The following is a 17,435-nucleotide window of genomic DNA, read 5'->3' as shown; positions in this document are numbered from 1 at the left end:
AGAGCCCACTCTATACTCTCGTCCGAACCCCTGATCATTTTTAGAGCTTCCAGTTGAGCTGTCGTGTCAATCAAGATCTAGCCGCGGGTCGGTCAACTTGCAAGCAGCCAACTTCAGCCGTGGTTGTTCTCTAGCCCCAAATGGGTATAAATTATCTCATGTGTCACTGTCTTTTGGTTCCTCGGTAACTATGGACGTTTGTATCTCAAATATTATTGGAGATATCCTTTCGAAAATTGAATCAAATATGCTAGCATATGGTATCATTCAGGCCTACAAATTTTGGTCGCACCACTTTGCACATTTTGTTCAGCATTCAACAACCCACGCATTTGTATCCTTTGAGTAAATATCACAGGGCACTCGATGTGTATAACAGAACTAAACATTTTGGAAGTGACTCTTCAACTAAACTGTATAAGAATCCCTATAAGAAAACCACTAATTTGGGAATCAACGTTTCTAACTGTGGGTCCCACATCTCGGCCCCATAAACATAAAAGGGTTTTGGTTTAGGCAGTCTGGTTGTTCAACATTTCCGCCGCTTAGAGATGAAATCGATATATTCGGCCAAGGAACCGGAGATGTGTTCCGTAGTAGATTATCAACTGGATCTATCCCCTTAGTTTTGTTCCGGTGAGTTCGACTTTGTTCTTCCCTATTTCTGCTGACAAATTATAGGATTACGGTTTCACACGATTTGAGGATTTCAATCGATTTGGTTGCATTTGCTGATCTAGAATACAAGGGTTGGGAGGAATTGATGCTCCGGCTACTTTTTAGGGATTTGGCAAAGTATCGATGTATGTGGACGATTTGGAGCATTGCGATCTGAACCGGAGCAGACCGCCTCAACCTAAGCCCTCCTTTTTTTTAAGGGAAGGACATCATGACTAACTTTGTTAATAATTAAACCTGAGCCACTTTATAATTCTAAGGCCAACAAGTGGGAGCCATAGCCAGAAACGTTGTTAATAGAGCTGATGGCCAAATTAGGGGTGCGAGTATGTGCTAAGTGATAAGAATTTTAAAATGTGTAGTTTTTTATATACATTTCATTCAAAAATAGGGGTTAAGTGATATTTGGTTAGAAAACATGACATCATTGGTTCGAATAACATAAATTGGTCTTCACCAAAAACCACATTACCCAAACCGAATAACCGAATGCACACCCTGACTTCTACTTCTGTGTTACAATCTTGATGTCTTAGCTAATGGGCTTAAATTCTTTGCATTATGTACCACAAAATCAGTTGTGAAGGCCAAAGTGTTTTGTTTTTCTGATTTTGATTTATGGTTTAAAGATACTTTGTTTTTGAGAAACACGATACAAACTTCACTTAATAGGGATATATCTAGGCGTCATATTCTGTGAATCCATTGTCCCAGTGTATCCCTGCATCCGTTTGTCCAGTGCCTTCCGATTGAAATCCTCTGTCTACAGTGCCTCCGTGGCTATTTTCCAAAATCCGCCTCTTCCAAGTTAGACTTGTCAATTATGTAGAAAAGCCACCCAAATTAGCCTTCTAATTTTCGGAAACCCCCCAGCAAATGGTGTCTTCCTTGTTCCCAACTCCCGGCCTCCCTCTGTGACAGCCAAAATTTCTCCTGTGATTCGCTGAGATTGATCAACATGGAGGCCACTGCGGTTGGGGACAACGATTTTGCTAGCACAACTTGACATTCAGTACCTTCAGAAATTTGTACTCACAAACACTATGTGAATTACATTCTGAAGATGCCTGGGCAGTGGGCACACCCAAACAAAAACTTGCAATCAAAAAGCGGAACTTGTCTAACCAGAATTGCTGCTCCATTAAGAATAGCAGTTGTATCCTTGACAGCAAAATGAAGCAGGTAGCCTCTTCGCCGGGATGTTGTGGTCGCCAAAGTGCCAAACGCGGGTCTCGATCACAGGCTAGCGATTGCCATCACATCTGGATGTGGTGGCCGGCTACACTTGTCTCGAATTTCGAATTGCAGGGTGCCATTACTGGGCGGCGGGGGCCGCGGGGGTCTCAACCGCCGGAATCTGGTAACAGCCACGCTCCGTAGACATTGTGCGGTGGCCGTCGCCCGTGGGGATCGTCACCTGGTTGCCGCAATCGTGGTTATCATCGTGGGTTCGTTGGGACGAATCTATGGTGGATAGAAGAGTTTGTTCTTGCTAGGTGGGAGAGCGATTGGGGAATTTGGGGATTCAAGAGGCTAGGGGCTTGGGCGAGGGAGATGAGTGCTGGGGGCTTTTCTAGATATTTGACAATCCTAACTTGGCGAGGCGGGTGTCTTTGAAAAATTGCAATGGAGGAACTGTACACACCGGATCTAGATTGGAAGACAGGGAAAGAGTGGATACACGGATGTACCAAAGCGATCGATTCACAAGATACAACCCATATATCTGTACCAAAAAACGTTTAGATACATGTAATATTTCGTCATTTAATATAGGACTAAACTACTTTGCTTGCGTTCTTTTCGGCTTCTAGGACTTTCTCCTAAAAGAAGCTGGCGCCTTCTCTAGGAAGCTGGAAGAAGGGTAGCTTCTCGGCTCAGGAAGCAGAAAAGAACCGGCCCTTTGACTGGGTTTTGTTGACGCGCAGAAGCAGAAGCACTACATCAAGGACTCTTTCTGGTGATTCATGGTGTGTGGCGGGGTGTTTTAGTACCACCTCATCGGTGATCCACGCTACTGTTATTTTCATCTACGGGCCGGGTTTCAGCACGAAAATGATTTGTTGAGTCCGCTGAATGGGCCTTTAAATTCCAGGTTTGGGCCTACGAGCCTGAGGTTTATCCTGCACGTTTACTGATCGAGCGACTTCAGAACTCAGAAGGTGACATGACAAATTCGTCGAACACGATTGCGGGGATTTGAGTTGCATTAGCGGCGAGGAAAACGACGGACGATCCTTGCTTCTTTTTTCAAGCGAGTGGATACCAATACGTCAAACGATCCAAAATTCACTTCAAATGGTACCAGGCCAGTTTGAAGTGGCGATTCTCCAGCTTTGAGACAGGTGGAGCGCAATCCCGCAGCGTACTGTCTCCATAAGTTTGAAACTCAATTTCAGATCAGTAGTGAATTTTCTGGTTCCAGTGAACTGTAGTCAAGGTCACAATATACAAATTGCTTATAAATCCACGGCACTTGTTCCGTTCGATTTCATCAGACATGCCTGGATGGTACTGCAATGTTCCAGAAATCCAAACTAAAGGCATACCAAAAACTCAAAGTTGTCACGAAGCAGATGTGTGGCATCAGATAATAAGCGGAGTTTTTGTCCACATGAAGATTCAGATTCTAGCATATAATCTTTCACATCATTTGCCACCCTAAGCTCCATATAAAGGATTCCTAACTATGCAACCAGAACTAAAAAAAAGACAACAAAGCGCGATCAACGCAAGGCATCAGATAATAAGCGGAGATTATTAGTCCACACATGGAAAGTTTTCCATTGAGAGTGTAGGATATCTGTTCGTCACATGCCAGCAGAGAAGGTCCACATAATTTGGTAATTTAGAAAGAAAAAAGAAAATAAAAAAAACAATCTTAGAGCCTGATTTGTAAGGAGATATTTCGGTTAGACCATTTGACTCCAGAGCAATGGCAAACGCTGCAACGGGTTGGTAAGTAAACCATCTCACTATCTGCACCAGCTTTGACCCCTCAGATCTTGGATCCAGTTTAGAAAAACCGAACCCCATCTAAGAGAACAAGATAAGCTAAGCGCAAATGATGAATGAAGAAAGAAAAACACAGCAGAAATTAGCGAATCGAAAATCTAATGACGCGGGGAAGATTGGAAGAGGGAGCAATTGCTTTTCTCTCGGATGCCAACCACAAGGCCAGCACGGAAATTGCAGACATATCAACACGGCATCAGTTCAGACCGCCCGTCTGCTGTACTCTCTTCATCGAGAAGGATTTTAGAAGAGAGAAAGAACATCAAACAAGATCGAAATAGAAAACAAAGCCTTGCGACAGAAGAATCGATGTAGGCGTAGGGAGGGAACGAGGCGACGGCGGCCGTGTTGTTGTGATGCTGGGGTGGGGTGTATATAGAGAGGAGGCTAGGGTTTCAGTATAGCAGGCTAAATAATTTGATGGGCCTTTGGACCAAATACTCACGCGTGGGCCATCCAGTAAGCGAAGCCCATCGTCATATTGGCCTTTTGCCGCGTAGATCGCGCAAATGAATGAACGAAGACAACGGAAATTACAGGCGCAGCAACGGACAAGGCAAGCCCGGGCCGCCGATGTGGGCGTCCGAGCGACGACGAGACACCGCTGCAAGAACCTGAGCCATGTGAAATTCCCAGCGACGCTCCCCGCCACAAATCCCCACGGCCTCCGGCTCCCTCCACCTGCTCGTGCTCGGCTACTCTCCGCTGCCACGCGCGTAGCCGGCATCGCCATGGCCGCGCCGCCCGACAGGTCCGACCTGGACTTCGCGGACGTCTTCGGCGGCCCGCCCCGGCGTTCGTCGGGGAACGACCGCCTGCGGCGCTCCTCGATGGACTCGTCCTTCGGCTCCGCGTCGAGGGGGCGGAGCGGGACCGAGGAGAGGTTCGTGTTCGGGGAGCGCACGAGCTCCGGGTCGGCGTCGATGACGCGGAGCGGGGGAGAGAGCGGGCCCGGGGAGAGGCCCGTGTTCGGGGAGCGCACGAGCTCCGAGCGGCGGCAGCTCGGGCAGGAGTTCTACAGGGATATATTCCCCGGGGGCGAGTCGCTGTCCCCCAGGCGGGGCGGCGCCTCCGGCGATAGGGACGTGTTTGGCGCGCCGGCGTCGCCTGGGTCCACGAGCCGCCTGCGGTCGAGGTATTTGGTTTAGTGCTAAGCGAGTTTTCACCGTGAAGTGGTATGAACAAAATCGGTGCACATTGTTCATATCAATCGTTGCTGTCTGGCTAAGTGCGAAATTGTTGATATTGTCAAGATATCAAATTGCGCAACCTACTGATTTGTAGTCCTTTCGATGACTCTCTGTTTTGCCAAAAGGTATATATAATTAGATATCATTTATTGGTCGATCATGGAATTTCCAAACAGTAGTCGGTTGAGCTTGAGCTGCCGTGGGTGATCTGGAAGACATTGACCATCTCCTGGTCGGCTGTGCTGTTCTTGGGACTAGATGATGTCCAGCGCGTTGCCCTGGGAATTTAAGAATGAAAATGTACAACTACACTGGTTTAACGTGCCCTTGGAATTTAAGAATGAATATGCGCAGCTACACTCATCCATTTATTGTGCTGAAGACAACAAAGTAAGTGGTCATGAAACGATATATAAGTTCCTCCACAGACAAATCATACTTATAATATATTTATGATGCTAATGTCAGTGCACGTAATCAAGTTACTTCAGTTGTACATGGTAACTGAAGAGACCCATACAAATTTCACTGCTTACATGGATATTGTGATAACTTTTGGATGGAGCCACAAGTCTAAACTGCAGCCCGCACATTGTGAATTTTAATTCCAAACGGGAATGCACAGAACTGAGGACCATACTTTATATTGATTTTACACATATCCTCTTCTTGCAGCTTCTCCATGAAATTCACAAGAGGTGTGGACAATTCAGTGCCTACTTCTCCATCCCGGCATGCATCCAACATAAATAATGATGGAACATCTTACGCTTACAGTGTTCCAGCTTCACCGAATTCATCCACAAACAGTTTCCTTGATCAAGGGGCACCCCAGCAAGATTCCAGGAAGAATCCCTTTTCATGGCATCGATATCCCTTCCTATCCCGGTTTCGTTCCCAAAGTGGCGAGAAAAAAGACACCTCTCATTCTGTTCACTCTATGGACAGTGAATATGAAGGGACTCCTGTTAGCTCAGAAAGCTTCATTGCCAATAACAAATTCCATTTTTCATTCTATAAGTGGGCAGGGAAAGGAGCTTTCTTAATGTTGCCAGCTAGTGTACAAGAAAAAGATGGACATATCATTGGAGTTAGAAGCTTCCCTCAGGTGGTTGTGCAAGGCATCGACCTAATTGATGAGGACGAAACCATGTCAACTGCAACGGCGGCATCAAAAAGTCAGGTTGACTATGAAGATTTCAAGTCTGGGAAAGATGACTTCTTGGAAACAAAACATAGTAGAAACTCAACAACCAAGGAGGAACCTCTTTCTTTAGTGTTTGATGACTACATGCAGGGTGATACAACCAAACAAACAGGTGTCCTTTTATTCAGAATGCTGCATGATCATTACTGAGCACATTTTCGTTAGCTAGTAACAGTCTTTTTTTTTCTGTCAGCTTATCTAACTTCCAGAAAAGGGCACAATTTTTTCTAACACAGGAATCTAAAATGCCTTTTGTCATCTTGATGTGAATCTGCGAATAGATGGGTTGACGCTGATGTTCTTTCTCTCCAGGGACAAAACAAAGCACCAACAATGCAAACAACAATGTGTCGGCAGCTAGCCCCAGTGCTAAAAGTATGCATCCACCTTCACGAGAGAAAAGTCGTGGTAGCAGAGTTCTAAAGGATTTCATAAAGAAATTTAGTCCTGAGGTTTCACCTAAGCGAAAAGCGGCACCTCAAGTCCAATATCAGTCCAGTGGGAAAAATGGAAGCAAAGATGGAGTTGAAGAAAAATTTAGCATATCCAGTTTGGAGGCCGATGAGGATGTCAAGACAGATAAGTTGCCAGTAAGTCAAATCCTGGCAATTATTGTCTTCAGTGAATGCTGAATCGCTGATTAACCTCTGATTTATAAAATTTGTGAAATTTACTTTTGTACTATTTTCAACAAGATATGAAGTTTGACATACACATATACACCTGTTAGATTAATCTCTTTAAGTTCTTCCAGATGAGTGAAGTACAAGGTAGAGTGGAGAAACCAGTCCTTGCAGTAGATAATGATACACAAACAAGGACAGCCCAATTTTCTGGGAAGAGAGATATGAAACCTCCAACTTCTGATGGTAAGTTAAGTATACCTGTGAATGAATAGACAATACCACATTTTTTGTTTTTACTTTCTAGGACTAACTTTAACCAGCAAAACCACATTGTTTGACCCCTCCGCATGTATTTATGTCTTGATTCCATCTTCTTAATGGATGAATGAGTGCTCGGAAAAAAAGAAAAAATATTGTTTTTCTCCATACTCCTGCTGCCCATAAACGCTCACATCCTTTTTATGTTTGCTCTTAACATTTTGGAGGACTTGCAATACTCAGAATGTAGTAGTGGGATCAGTGTAGGTGGTTTTTTCATATTTGGTCGCAGCTTTTCCAGAAGTTGGTTTGTAAGAGGCATGTTTTGTCAGATTGGTCTGATATTATCATTATTGAACTTGTGCTGTTTCTGTAATCTCCTAGAACTCACTGATGCAATGTTTTCTCTTATTGTGTTTGTTAGAGTCAATACATGTCAAGACCGAAGAAAAGGTGCCTGACACAGTAGGTCGTGAGGAAAGTCACCTGGAAGATATTGAAGGATGCGTGGTATGTGCAAAGTCTTTCTGTTATATAAAATAAAAATGAACTGTTGTTGGTCTAAGCTAATACAATTGGTTTCTCCATAAAACCATCAGGCTAATCCAGCTAGTTTGTAACCGTCACAGAAATTGCTTACTGATATACATATAACTGCTATGCAGTTAATAACTACTCCCTCCGTTCCATAATTCTTGTCTCAAATTTGCCTAAAAATGGATTCATCTATTCCTAAAAGGTGTCTAGATACATGTAATATTTCGACAAGAATTATGGAACGGAGGGAGTACCTCCGATCCATAATAAATGTCTCAGATTGTGTACTAAGTTAGTACAAAGTTGTACTAAATCTGAGACACTTATTTGGATCGGAGGGAGTACTAACCAATATGTCTTTGAGTGAGACATTTACATAATTTGAGGCACAAGACCATGACTTCTTGTAACTGGTCGATTTTATTGGTAATGGCTAGTTTTTTGCTGGTTTCCAAAGCCCTCTTGATTATGTGAACTTTTTTTGCTCCACTGACCCGGAAGATTAGGCGTTTTCAATAACTCTCCCAGGGGACCTTGCTTAGGACCCCTTGTACAGTAACTTCTTCCTTTCTAATCGAATGACGGGGATCGACCGTCTTTTCCCTCAAAAAATTATGTGAACACTTTTTTTTTCTTTCATTTACTTTTAACATGTATTACAAAACAGTATCCACATCCGCAAATAACAGATATATTAGCCACAACCAAGTTTCATATCTCAGAATCACATGGAATGGATAGGCCTACCTGAGCACCGAAAACTGTCATCTGATGATGGTTTTGAGTGAGTAAAAATACATTAGTTTTACATTTATACATGATTTGCTACCTGCTAGTACAATATTTTGAAGACAACACAGCTCCACATTCTGTTATCCTTGCCTCTGGAGATCCAAACTTTGCACCTTTTAACTGCCATACCTGCTATATTCAGCAATTTGACTCAGAACCAACACCGGAAAAGAACAATATCTAAAATAGGAAATGATGTAAGAAATCATCAGTTTTTTTTAATTAAACAGTGAACCTAGCGTAGTGCTAATTCATTGTCTCAGAAGGCACCAGCATTTTATCACATTCCATTTTGGAAACCAGACTAAGAAACAAAAATGCCTGTCTCTCAGTCCGTCAGACTAACCTAACGCACATGCTACCAACTCTTCATTTACAAAACCAGGTTGAGCATTTTCCTGAAGATAATGTTCTTCGTGATGACAAGGAAAAAGAGCAAATAAAGGTACCAAGTAGAATACAGACCGGAGTCCTCAAGTTCTTTCTTTCCAGTTACCGTTCTCTTATATCTCTTGCTTGTTTTCAACCTAGATATCTGACTCTAAAATCCGGGAATGGTCAAAGGGAAAAGAAGGAAATATTCGGTCATTGCTTTCTACACTGCATTATGTAAGTGCAAGAATTTCTGTTGTATCGAATATTTTAGTGTGTGCTAACTCTCAATGCTTTCAAACCCACATTTGCAAATTTTGCTGACTCATCTTTTGCACTAATCCATTTAAAAAGAAGTTACTATCATCTTCCTACTTTAATTGTGCACTCTAGAGCAGTGCCAAGTAGTGCGCACAGTTTTTAATGTCTCCCTCTCTAACATATACCAGAAGAAGGTTTTCCTATTTATTTTCTCTTTAGAGTATAAGATGATGAATCGGGACTATATTATTATTTTTAACTTCATGAGGTTCTGTAGGTTCTCTGGCCTGAGAGTGGATGGAAACCAGTTCCATTGGTTAACATAATTGAAGGATCAGCGGTTAAGAAAGCTTATCAGAAGGCACTGTTATGTCTTCATCCAGATAAGCTGCAACAGCGAGGAGCTGCCATGCATCAGAAGTATATAGCAGAAAAGGTTTTTGAAATTCTACAGGTACCCTTGATTAAATATGCCTTTTCTAATGGACTAGAACTGGAATACATCGATACCAGTTTGATATTATATAGTTCTGCTTCTGGTTCTGCTTCAGTGTTATTGGCTTGTTGCCTTATTTTTACAGTTTCTATCTTCTAAAATATCTAAAATGTGCAATTGTGCTTATCCCAACCTCATTAACAAATTATTTTCAAGTATCATACCTGCTTGAACGGGCGAATGACTATCATGAGTAGTTGATATTCTAAATTTGTCTTGGGACTTTTATCCAAAACCTAGGTCGAAGAATAAGACGAGAATGAATTCTGAACTAAGATTGAGGACTCAGAGAATGAATAAGCGTATATGTAGTTATCTACATCTATATATCTGCAACATTATTTAAACAGGTGTTTCAAAGTGACGCCTGCAACCTTTTCTTACGCAGATGTATTTTTGTTAAGAAAAAAAGTTGTAGTTAACCAAAATAAGTGTGACCCCCCTTCTGTTTCTGCAGGAGGCATGGAAGGAATTCAATTCAGTCACTTTTGGGTAGTATTTCATAGCTTTTATCATTGGTTTGGTTCCACCATATATATTATGCTTGCTGTCCAGTGTGTCCACTGTCTGCTGCAGTGCTAAAATAGATGAATCAGCTTATCTGTGGGTAGCCATGGTACAAGGACATTTTCTGTATGCTGGTGAACTGCCCCTTTTGTGAACTTCTCTCGGTGTAAAGGCAATTGTAAATCTGCAGAACCGGGCCATGCTGCCCTTTGTACACAAATTTCTTTATGAGTTAAATTACAGAATCCCCTCAAAAAAAAGTTAAATTACAGCAGTGCTCTTCTTCTAGAGCACCGTCCTGCTTGGCAGCTTGGGGCTCATCTGCTCGCTGTTCATGTACCAGCTTCACACAAAGTATTAATTCGAAACCAGCAATGGGGGCAGATCGATGGTTGCGCTTGCCTGCAAGCCTACCAGGACGGCGATAGGCTCCGCCCAGGCAGCATTGCTCTCCTCCTCTTTTTACACGACCAGCGAAGGAGTTCAGCATCACGGGCCGCAGGACGTGCTCCTCCTGGAGGCTCGGTCTGCGCCTGTTGCTGTTCGATACCTCCAACTCCAGGCGGGGTTTTGACCGCCTAGAGAAGCAGAAGCGAACCGTGGGAGGAAAATAGACTGAGAGGAGGGGTTTTCTAGAAAACTCACCACCGAGTCAGCATGAGGCTATGACGTGTGGAACCAGGCTGTCAGAATACAGAGTTTACCGTATAAGGACCGTAGAGCTGGATGTATAATGCAACTTTGAGAACCTAGAGGGTCTGTTTGCAAGTTTTTATTTTAGAATCACCTGTAAATTTATTCAAACTCAAAAATCATTTACACGCGAGTGATTTGAATCATAGATGCAAAAAATTATAAAATAATCTCTACAATTAACAATTACCGCAAAATATCTTGAAGACATCTTCGTGGTATCAATCTTTGCAACTCGAAATACCGTTTGAGCTTCAGCAAATAGACTGTAATTAGACTGGAATGGCAAAATTGCTCCTCGATCCTTGCACAAACTTGACCGCGTTCAAAAGTTTCAAAAGGCCCTCGAAGATGGGAAGCCGAGAGCGTTGAACGTACTTGGTCCGGAAAAGATCCTCTAAATGCACAGGTCCGCCAACCACAAAATCTTCACAATAACACAAGACAAGGACTCCAAAGCCACAAAAGATCGGACCAACAAAAGCAACATTATACACTGACAAAAACGCATCAAATCCGTATAAACAGATCTACGATACATATGAAACATCGAACCTACCTTTAGTAAAACGCTCTGGTCCTGTGACACTGCCACAAGCCCACAACAGAGGAAACCAAAATATCTTTATTGTGAACAACATCGCATCTAGTGCTGTTGATAATGCCCACACAGTTCAAAATACTAATATATTCTGGATGCATCTAAGAGGACCGTTTTCCCCCAACTCGCGGTGCCAAGATGACGGCATAAGGCGGGGGAACCGATGGATCCTCGCTGAAATATGAAAATAGGAACGGAGAAGGGAGAGGAGATGGGCTGAAATGTAGAAATTACAAAAGAAGAAGCTAAACGGACGGCCCGGTGGCCAACTGGCCATATGGATGATCGGATCGCACTTAACTTGGGTGCCCCGTTTCCGTTTGGCCAAAACCCTGCTCCCCGTCCCAAAAACAAAAGGAAAACGAAATCTCGCCATCGTTTCTCAGAACGGGCCATTCCCCTACGCCGCCGCCACTCCTAGCCGCCGTCGGACGAGAACATGCTCGACATCAACCTCTTCCGCAAGGAGAAGGGCGGCGACCCTGACCTTGTACGCAATTCGCAGCGCAGCCGCTTCGCCTCCGTCGAGCTCGTCGACGAGGTCATCGTGCTCGACGAGGAGTGGCGCCAGAGTAAGAGCTCCTCGTCTCCCGGCCCCTCCCCCCTTCAAAAACCTTGCCGATCCGCAGTCCCTGAGCCCCAGGATTATTATTGCTGCAGGGCAGTTTGAGCTTGACAAGATCCGGCAGGAGCTCAACAAAACCAGCAAGGAGATCGGGAAGCTCAAGGCCGTATGTTCGCGTTGATTTGCTTTGCTTTGCTCTCGTTTTGTATCACGGCGGTACTTTGGATTTGCATTTGACGGTGGGCGTGCCCTTTGCAGAAAAGGCTGGATGCAACGGTGCTGATACAGAGCACAGAAGAGATTAAGAGCAGATTGGCCGCCAAGGAGACGGAGGTGCAGGATGCCAAGAGCACCCTCGATGCCAAGCTCGTCACCATTGGCAACCTCGTGCATGAATCTGTGCCCGTCAGCAACGACGAGGTGTGTTGAAAGGGCAAGCCTTAAATTTCGATAAATGAGTGATTATTGGTTTGATAATACGAGTGGTGTAAGTAATTGCTTATTTGTGATACATAAGTCATAGAACTACTAGCTTCAATTCAACCTATTTCTCGCTCTCCTGTTTCTGCTGTCGGAGTTCCTATTACGTCTTAGGTACTATAGTATAGTAATACAAGACATATTATGCATTCAGTGGAGTTTGGTTGATTTTTCTTCTGAGCAACCGGGCATGCCTATTCTCGATGACTAGGTCCAATTCTAGAAGTGTTTCCTGCTGAGATTTGCTTCACATAGCTGAAATAAACTGAGCTCCAGCGATCTGATAGTTCCTTCTCACAGGCAAACAATGCTATTGTACGTACATGGGGAGAAAGGAGGTTGGAGGGGAACTTGAAGAATCATGTGGATCTTTGCATAATGCTTGACATTGTAGCTCTGGAGAAGGGTATGTGCTCAAAATACATTTTCTGTTGGTTGAATACTTCCCCACTTTACTGGGATAGCTCGGTTCAAATTTGATTGAATGTTCTATTACATATTCCTTTTCCCGCTGATTGTCGTCATGATGAATTACTTATTTTATTTTTCTGACAGTCATTCTAGAATGACTGCCTATGATTTTGTGATGCCTCTCTGTAACACAACAACCTTTATTCAGAACTTGGGGAGAATGACAACTGTCAATAGCATACCCAATACAGGTTTTCTCTTTGATGAATTTTTAATAATCAGCACTGCCCACTGAATTCTATGTGCCTATGCACACAATAGTGGATGACTAATAGGTTGCTGTTGTCGATGACTAATTTGGCAAAATTTCTTAGCCAGACTTAGGTACCAAAATTCTGTTCATTGGTAGCATTTTCTTGTTTCAACTACCACTTCTGTATCAGCAAGTCTGACTTCAGTGCTTTAGTGCTGCACAAACCATTGTCCTTTATTGCTCCTGTTTGATATCTTCCTTGACTAGCACAATACCCGTGCATTGCTTCGGACAAAAACAAGCATGTTTAAAGAGAATATTGTTCTATTATCTGTTACATAGATCGTAAAATCCATATTCGTTCTCACCTTGATGATTTATGGCAAATCAACGTGCGATGCAATAAAATAGTGGTGTTGTCCAAAGGTGATGGATCAGCGCCACTAATTGACTGTTTTATAGAAGTAAAGATAAAGATAGTTGATCGAGGACATTGTTGCATTTTCTTCCCTGTAGCAGTCATAGACATGCTTAAGAAAGTTGGTACATCGCCTTGACAATATGGGATGGAGAACTGTGTCATGCCACTCCATATAATCAAGTTTAGTAGCAACCTTTTATGTTTGCATATACATGCTCCATTTAACTTATGCAGAATCGTTCTTCAAGTTAAAGTAGCAAGCTTCTCTTTTTTTCCATGATAGCTCAAGTTCATTAAATTTTAAGGTACCTCTCATACTTTGTTGCCTATTCAATTTTGACAGGTGCTGATGTAGCTGGTGGAAGAGGTTACTTTTTGAAGGGTAATGGTGTCCTCCTGAACATGGCGTTGATAAATTTTGGGCTAGCATTCCTGGGCATACGAGGCTACACTCAAATGCAAACTCCTTTTTTCATGAGAAAGGAAACTATGGCAAGATGTGCCCAGTTGGCCCAATTTGATGAGGAGCTTTACAAAGTAAGGCCAAAGAGGTGTTCCCTTGCATATTATGGTGTTATGTATTCAGCAACTCTACTTGCATTTATTTGTGTACTGCTGAAAATAGACCATATTTTCCAAAGCTTTTTCGTAGTATGGTAGCATATTCTTGCCGATTTGCCCTTCTGTGTTCACAGCTTTGTGGTAAACATCTTCCAGTATTATTAATGTCTTAGGCAGATTGGTAACGGTTCTCAGGTAAGTATCCTTCCAATTCTAGTTCTAGCTATCTAGCAAACATAACATGTACAGTCTGGCGACTTCAGTGTTGAATCAACACTAGTCAAAACCCTGATTGTAAACATAATATGTACAGTTCCAAAAAATTATTGTTGGATTTGAACTAGAAGATGATGTTTCTAGTATTATTTAGTCCAGCATATACTGTAATAATATGTCCATGAACATTATTTGCATTTTACAGGTAACAGGAGACGGAGAGGAAAAGTATCTCATAGCTACATCCGAGCAACCACTGTGTGCTTACCATCTAGGTGACCGGATCTATCCTGCCGATTTGCCAATTAGGTGGGTAATGCCTAACTTTAGGTAGCTTGTCTTTAGTCAATGCGCAGTGGTAATAAGATCATAAGTTCTGCCCATTTAGATATGCTGGGTACTCGACCTGCTTCCGGAAAGAAGCTGGTTCGCACGGGAGGGACACAGCTGGCATATTCAGAGTCCACCAGTTCGAGAAGATTGAACAGTTCTGTGTTACAAGTCCAAATGACAATAATTCCTGGGAATTGCATGAAGAGATGATTAAAAATTCAGAAGATTTTTATAAGGAGGTACATATTGGAAGCTTTGCCAACCTTGAACAACATGTTCATATCTTAGACTCTGTCTTCGTGACATGTCTCAAACCTTTCTATGATGTCCATCTTGCAGATTGGCCTACCATATCAACTTGTTTCGATTGTGTCTGGTGCTCTTAATGATGCTGCAGCTAAGAAGTATGATCTGGAAGCATGGTTCCCAGCATCCAAAACCTACAGAGAATTAGTGTCCTGTTCGAATTGCACAGATTATCAAGCAAGGAGGCTTGGAATAGGCTTTGGCCAGAAAAAGGTATGATTTTGTTTCAAATGGATGCTGGCATGACTCTGCTTTACTTCTGCCACTGTAGATCAAATGACTGATCAGTTATCACCACTGATTTCTGTTAAAATTGCAGAATGATGAGCAATCCAAGCAGTTTGTTCATATGTTGAATTCTACACTGACTGCAACTGAGAGGACCCTCTGCTGTATTCTGGAGAACTTCCAGAAGGAGGATGGTGTTGAAGTGCCAAAGGCACTGCGACCATTCATGGGTGGAATAGATTTCCTTCCTTTCAAGAAACCTCTTGATAGCAAACAAGCTGCTGACTCCAAACCCAATAAGTCTAAACCTAAGGTATTTTCAGTGCCTCTACCTTTTCTGTCTTTTAGGAAAACATATTAATCCACCATCTGAGTTTTTCTTCTTGTCCTCCGCTAACAGGGAAATGCTGCTTGAGCTGTAAAGAGGGCCAGACTGGAACTTATTTTCGTCGGGCAGATATGCATCCTTTTATTAAGCTGTTGTTGGTATGTAGCATGATCATGATGTTAAAGCTTTGGTGTCCCATCTTGGATGCTTGGTTACAACATTATTCAATCCAGGATATTTACACACAATTTACCACAAATATTAGAGGTTATGGTGACTTTTTGTGTTACGCTAATTGATTGATTCTAGATTCCCACTATAAAAGTGTAAAATGTTTAAAAGTTAATTTATTTATTCAAATGATCTGATTTGCATAAATCCTAACTCAACTGCCTGAGTAGCAATGGCACTTGTAGGACAGAAAGACCATGGCTACTACAAAGGAGAAATAAAAACGTTATAACAGATTCCCCTCGACCCCAGGTGTTAACGCCTTTCCACCGCCAACCGAGCGGTGCATCAATGCCAGGCAACGTTGCGATGGCTGTGCCGCTGCCCACCATTACCTTGAGTTTGATCTTTGTTCGTGCATTGACTCATTTACCCTTGTGTTATCTACATGCAAAACGTGCTACAGATATTACTGGTATGTCAGATAAGGGCTGTTTCTCCATGCTCCAGGCTTTCACTGCTCGATGTTACTGTTGCCCTTGAATTTATTCCAACCAGTTACATTTGGATAGCTTTCAGACCCCTGTCTTTGCAGCAGGATAACATGTGCTTCTGCCCCAGTCACATTTGAATTCGATTTACCTTTTTATTTCAAAATAAATTAATTTGGATATGGAATTGCATGCTATCCTGCCAATCCGGGTAAACTTTACTAGTCCCTCCATCCCAAAATAAGTGACCTGAATTTTTCCAGATTCTTATACAAATTGAAGTCACTTATTTCCGGAGTCTGGTTTGGGATATAAGCAGAGTTTGTTCTGCACGGAAGACAACCCTTGTTATTCCTTGCCACTGACAAGACAAATCTCACAAACTCTTCTAGCTTGGAACGTCGTTCTATGCGCATCTTGCTCCGATGCTTCATGCTTGGCAAACCATGCTGCCAATCTCATCTCCGGTGAACCGAACTTTGGGCACCCAACTAAACGACCTGTCGACCCTTGCAGTACCTCTGCTACAATCCAGAAGCGTAAGGCAGGCCTGGTAACGACGAATCATCGAGGATTCAAAGTGGGGATGATTCAAAGTGGTTCCCCAGATGCAGGGGAGTGATAAGTGGCCGGCGTCTGGATGCATGGCACTATGCCAGGGCAAGGTACCTTTAGGTACGAAAAAAAAATGTGTTTTGCCTATGTGACGGGACCATCTGACGGTTTTGTAAATGTTGCTAACAACCTTCATCAGGTTTTACTTATATTCAGGTCTGGATTGTGACCACGCTGGCTGTGCGTTTTGGCAGTGTAAAACAGAAGACCCCCGTGATTAAGGATCAATAGTGCAGGCAAACTGGCTTGCAAAGGATTTTAGTTTTTTAAAACTGATCTTACTATCATGACGATGAACAATGGTCGGCTTGTTTCCGATGTCTTATTCTTTATTACTGCTAGCAGAGAAAGAAAAGTGGCTGGTTGTCAGACAGGAGTTTTATGAAAAGAAAAGAAAAGTGGTGAAATTAACAAGTTAGGCTTCATTGAGACAGATGTGCCATGTGGTGCTGGCCATGTTCGCCAATCCAATAATAAATAACTCATCATTTGTCAACTAGATGACAATTTCATGAAATAGTATGGTATACGGAGCATGTGTTTCTACGGAATTATTTGAGAACTCCGTTCTCAATTATGGAAGTCCAAGTACATTAACTACCCACCCCACTCTAATGATTGTGTTCCTGTTCAAGCAATCTCGTCTATTTTTTCAGAAGGAGCCCAAAAGTGTCTCTCCCTTGCTTCAAGGTTAAAGTGTCCATATCATCGACCAACAATACATTATATAAATACTCCAATAGAGTGTGGTCCAATAGGAAGTGATGTATGAATATTTGCTCTCTTATTTCACCTTGGGGTTTGTGCATGATTTGTCGTTGAT

The 17,435-nt window shown here is 42.7% G+C and overlaps 2 protein-coding genes and 2 non-coding genes across 4 annotated transcripts; 2 read left to right on the top strand and 2 right to left on the bottom strand.

The window, feature by feature from the left end:
• Positions 1 to 3,257: 3,257 nt before the first annotated feature.
• Positions 3,258 to 3,339, bottom strand: LOC112270258. The gene has a single exon (XR_002962657.1). It is a non-coding gene; the product is annotated as a small nucleolar RNA R16 (small nucleolar RNA).
• Positions 3,340 to 3,410: 71 nt separating this feature from the next.
• LOC112270259 lies at positions 3,411 to 3,500 on the bottom strand. Its single transcript, XR_002962658.1, has one exon. It is a non-coding gene; the product is annotated as a small nucleolar RNA R16 (small nucleolar RNA).
• A 786-nt stretch (positions 3,501 to 4,286) lies between these two features.
• Positions 4,287 to 10,210, top strand: LOC100833432 (J domain-containing protein required for chloroplast accumulation response 1). The gene is made up of 9 exons (XM_003558532.4): positions 4,287 to 4,828; positions 5,559 to 6,202; positions 6,403 to 6,680; positions 6,845 to 6,959; positions 7,399 to 7,484; positions 8,689 to 8,748; positions 8,835 to 8,912; positions 9,214 to 9,390; positions 9,890 to 10,210. Exons 1-9 carry the CDS (start codon positions 4,425 to 4,427, stop codon positions 9,926 to 9,928), a joined length of 1,881 nt encoding a protein of 626 aa, XP_003558580.1. The 5' UTR covers positions 4,287 to 4,424; the 3' UTR covers positions 9,929 to 10,210.
• Positions 10,211 to 11,553: 1,343 nt separating this feature from the next.
• On the top strand, positions 11,554 to 15,698 carry LOC100833118 (serine--tRNA ligase). Its single transcript, XM_003558531.4, has 10 exons — positions 11,554 to 11,805; positions 11,894 to 11,964; positions 12,057 to 12,218; positions 12,579 to 12,684; positions 13,707 to 13,900; positions 14,346 to 14,449; positions 14,529 to 14,712; positions 14,813 to 14,992; positions 15,099 to 15,320; positions 15,408 to 15,698. The coding sequence occupies exons 1-10, from the start codon at positions 11,673 to 11,675 to the stop codon at positions 15,420 to 15,422; spliced, it is 1,371 nt and encodes a 456-aa protein (XP_003558579.1). The 5' UTR covers positions 11,554 to 11,672; the 3' UTR covers positions 15,423 to 15,698.
• Positions 15,699 to 17,435: the final 1,737 nt, after the last annotated feature.

This window comes from Brachypodium distachyon, chromosome 1 (genome assembly GCF_000005505.3).
Source record: "Brachypodium distachyon strain Bd21 chromosome 1, Brachypodium_distachyon_v3.0, whole genome shotgun sequence".
Lineage (NCBI taxonomy): Eukaryota > Viridiplantae > Streptophyta > Magnoliopsida > Poales > Poaceae > Brachypodium > Brachypodium distachyon.
Note: the sequence above shows the minus strand (reverse complement) of the source record. Positions and strands in the feature narration are given on the sequence as shown.

Excerpts from the sequence above, each read along its gene's own strand:
- LOC100833432 (XM_003558532.4), top strand. The coding sequence starts at position 4,425 with ATGGCCGCGCCGCCCGACAGGTCCGACCTGGACTTCGCGGACGTCTTC. Across the intron at positions 4,829-5,558 it reads ACGAGCCGCCTGCGGTCGAG|CTTCTCCATGAAATTCACAA; the intron begins GTATTTGGTTTA and ends CTCTTCTTGCAG. Across the intron at positions 8,749-8,834 it reads AGGAAAAAGAGCAAATAAAG|ATATCTGACTCTAAAATCCG; the intron begins GTACCAAGTAGA and ends TTTTCAACCTAG.
- LOC100833118 (XM_003558531.4), top strand. The coding sequence starts at position 11,673 with ATGCTCGACATCAACCTCTTCCGCAAGGAGAAGGGCGGCGACCCTGAC. Across the intron at positions 12,219-12,578 it reads TGCCCGTCAGCAACGACGAG|GCAAACAATGCTATTGTACG; the intron begins GTGTGTTGAAAG and ends TCCTTCTCACAG. Across the intron at positions 14,713-14,812 it reads CAGAAGATTTTTATAAGGAG|ATTGGCCTACCATATCAACT; the intron begins GTACATATTGGA and ends TCCATCTTGCAG.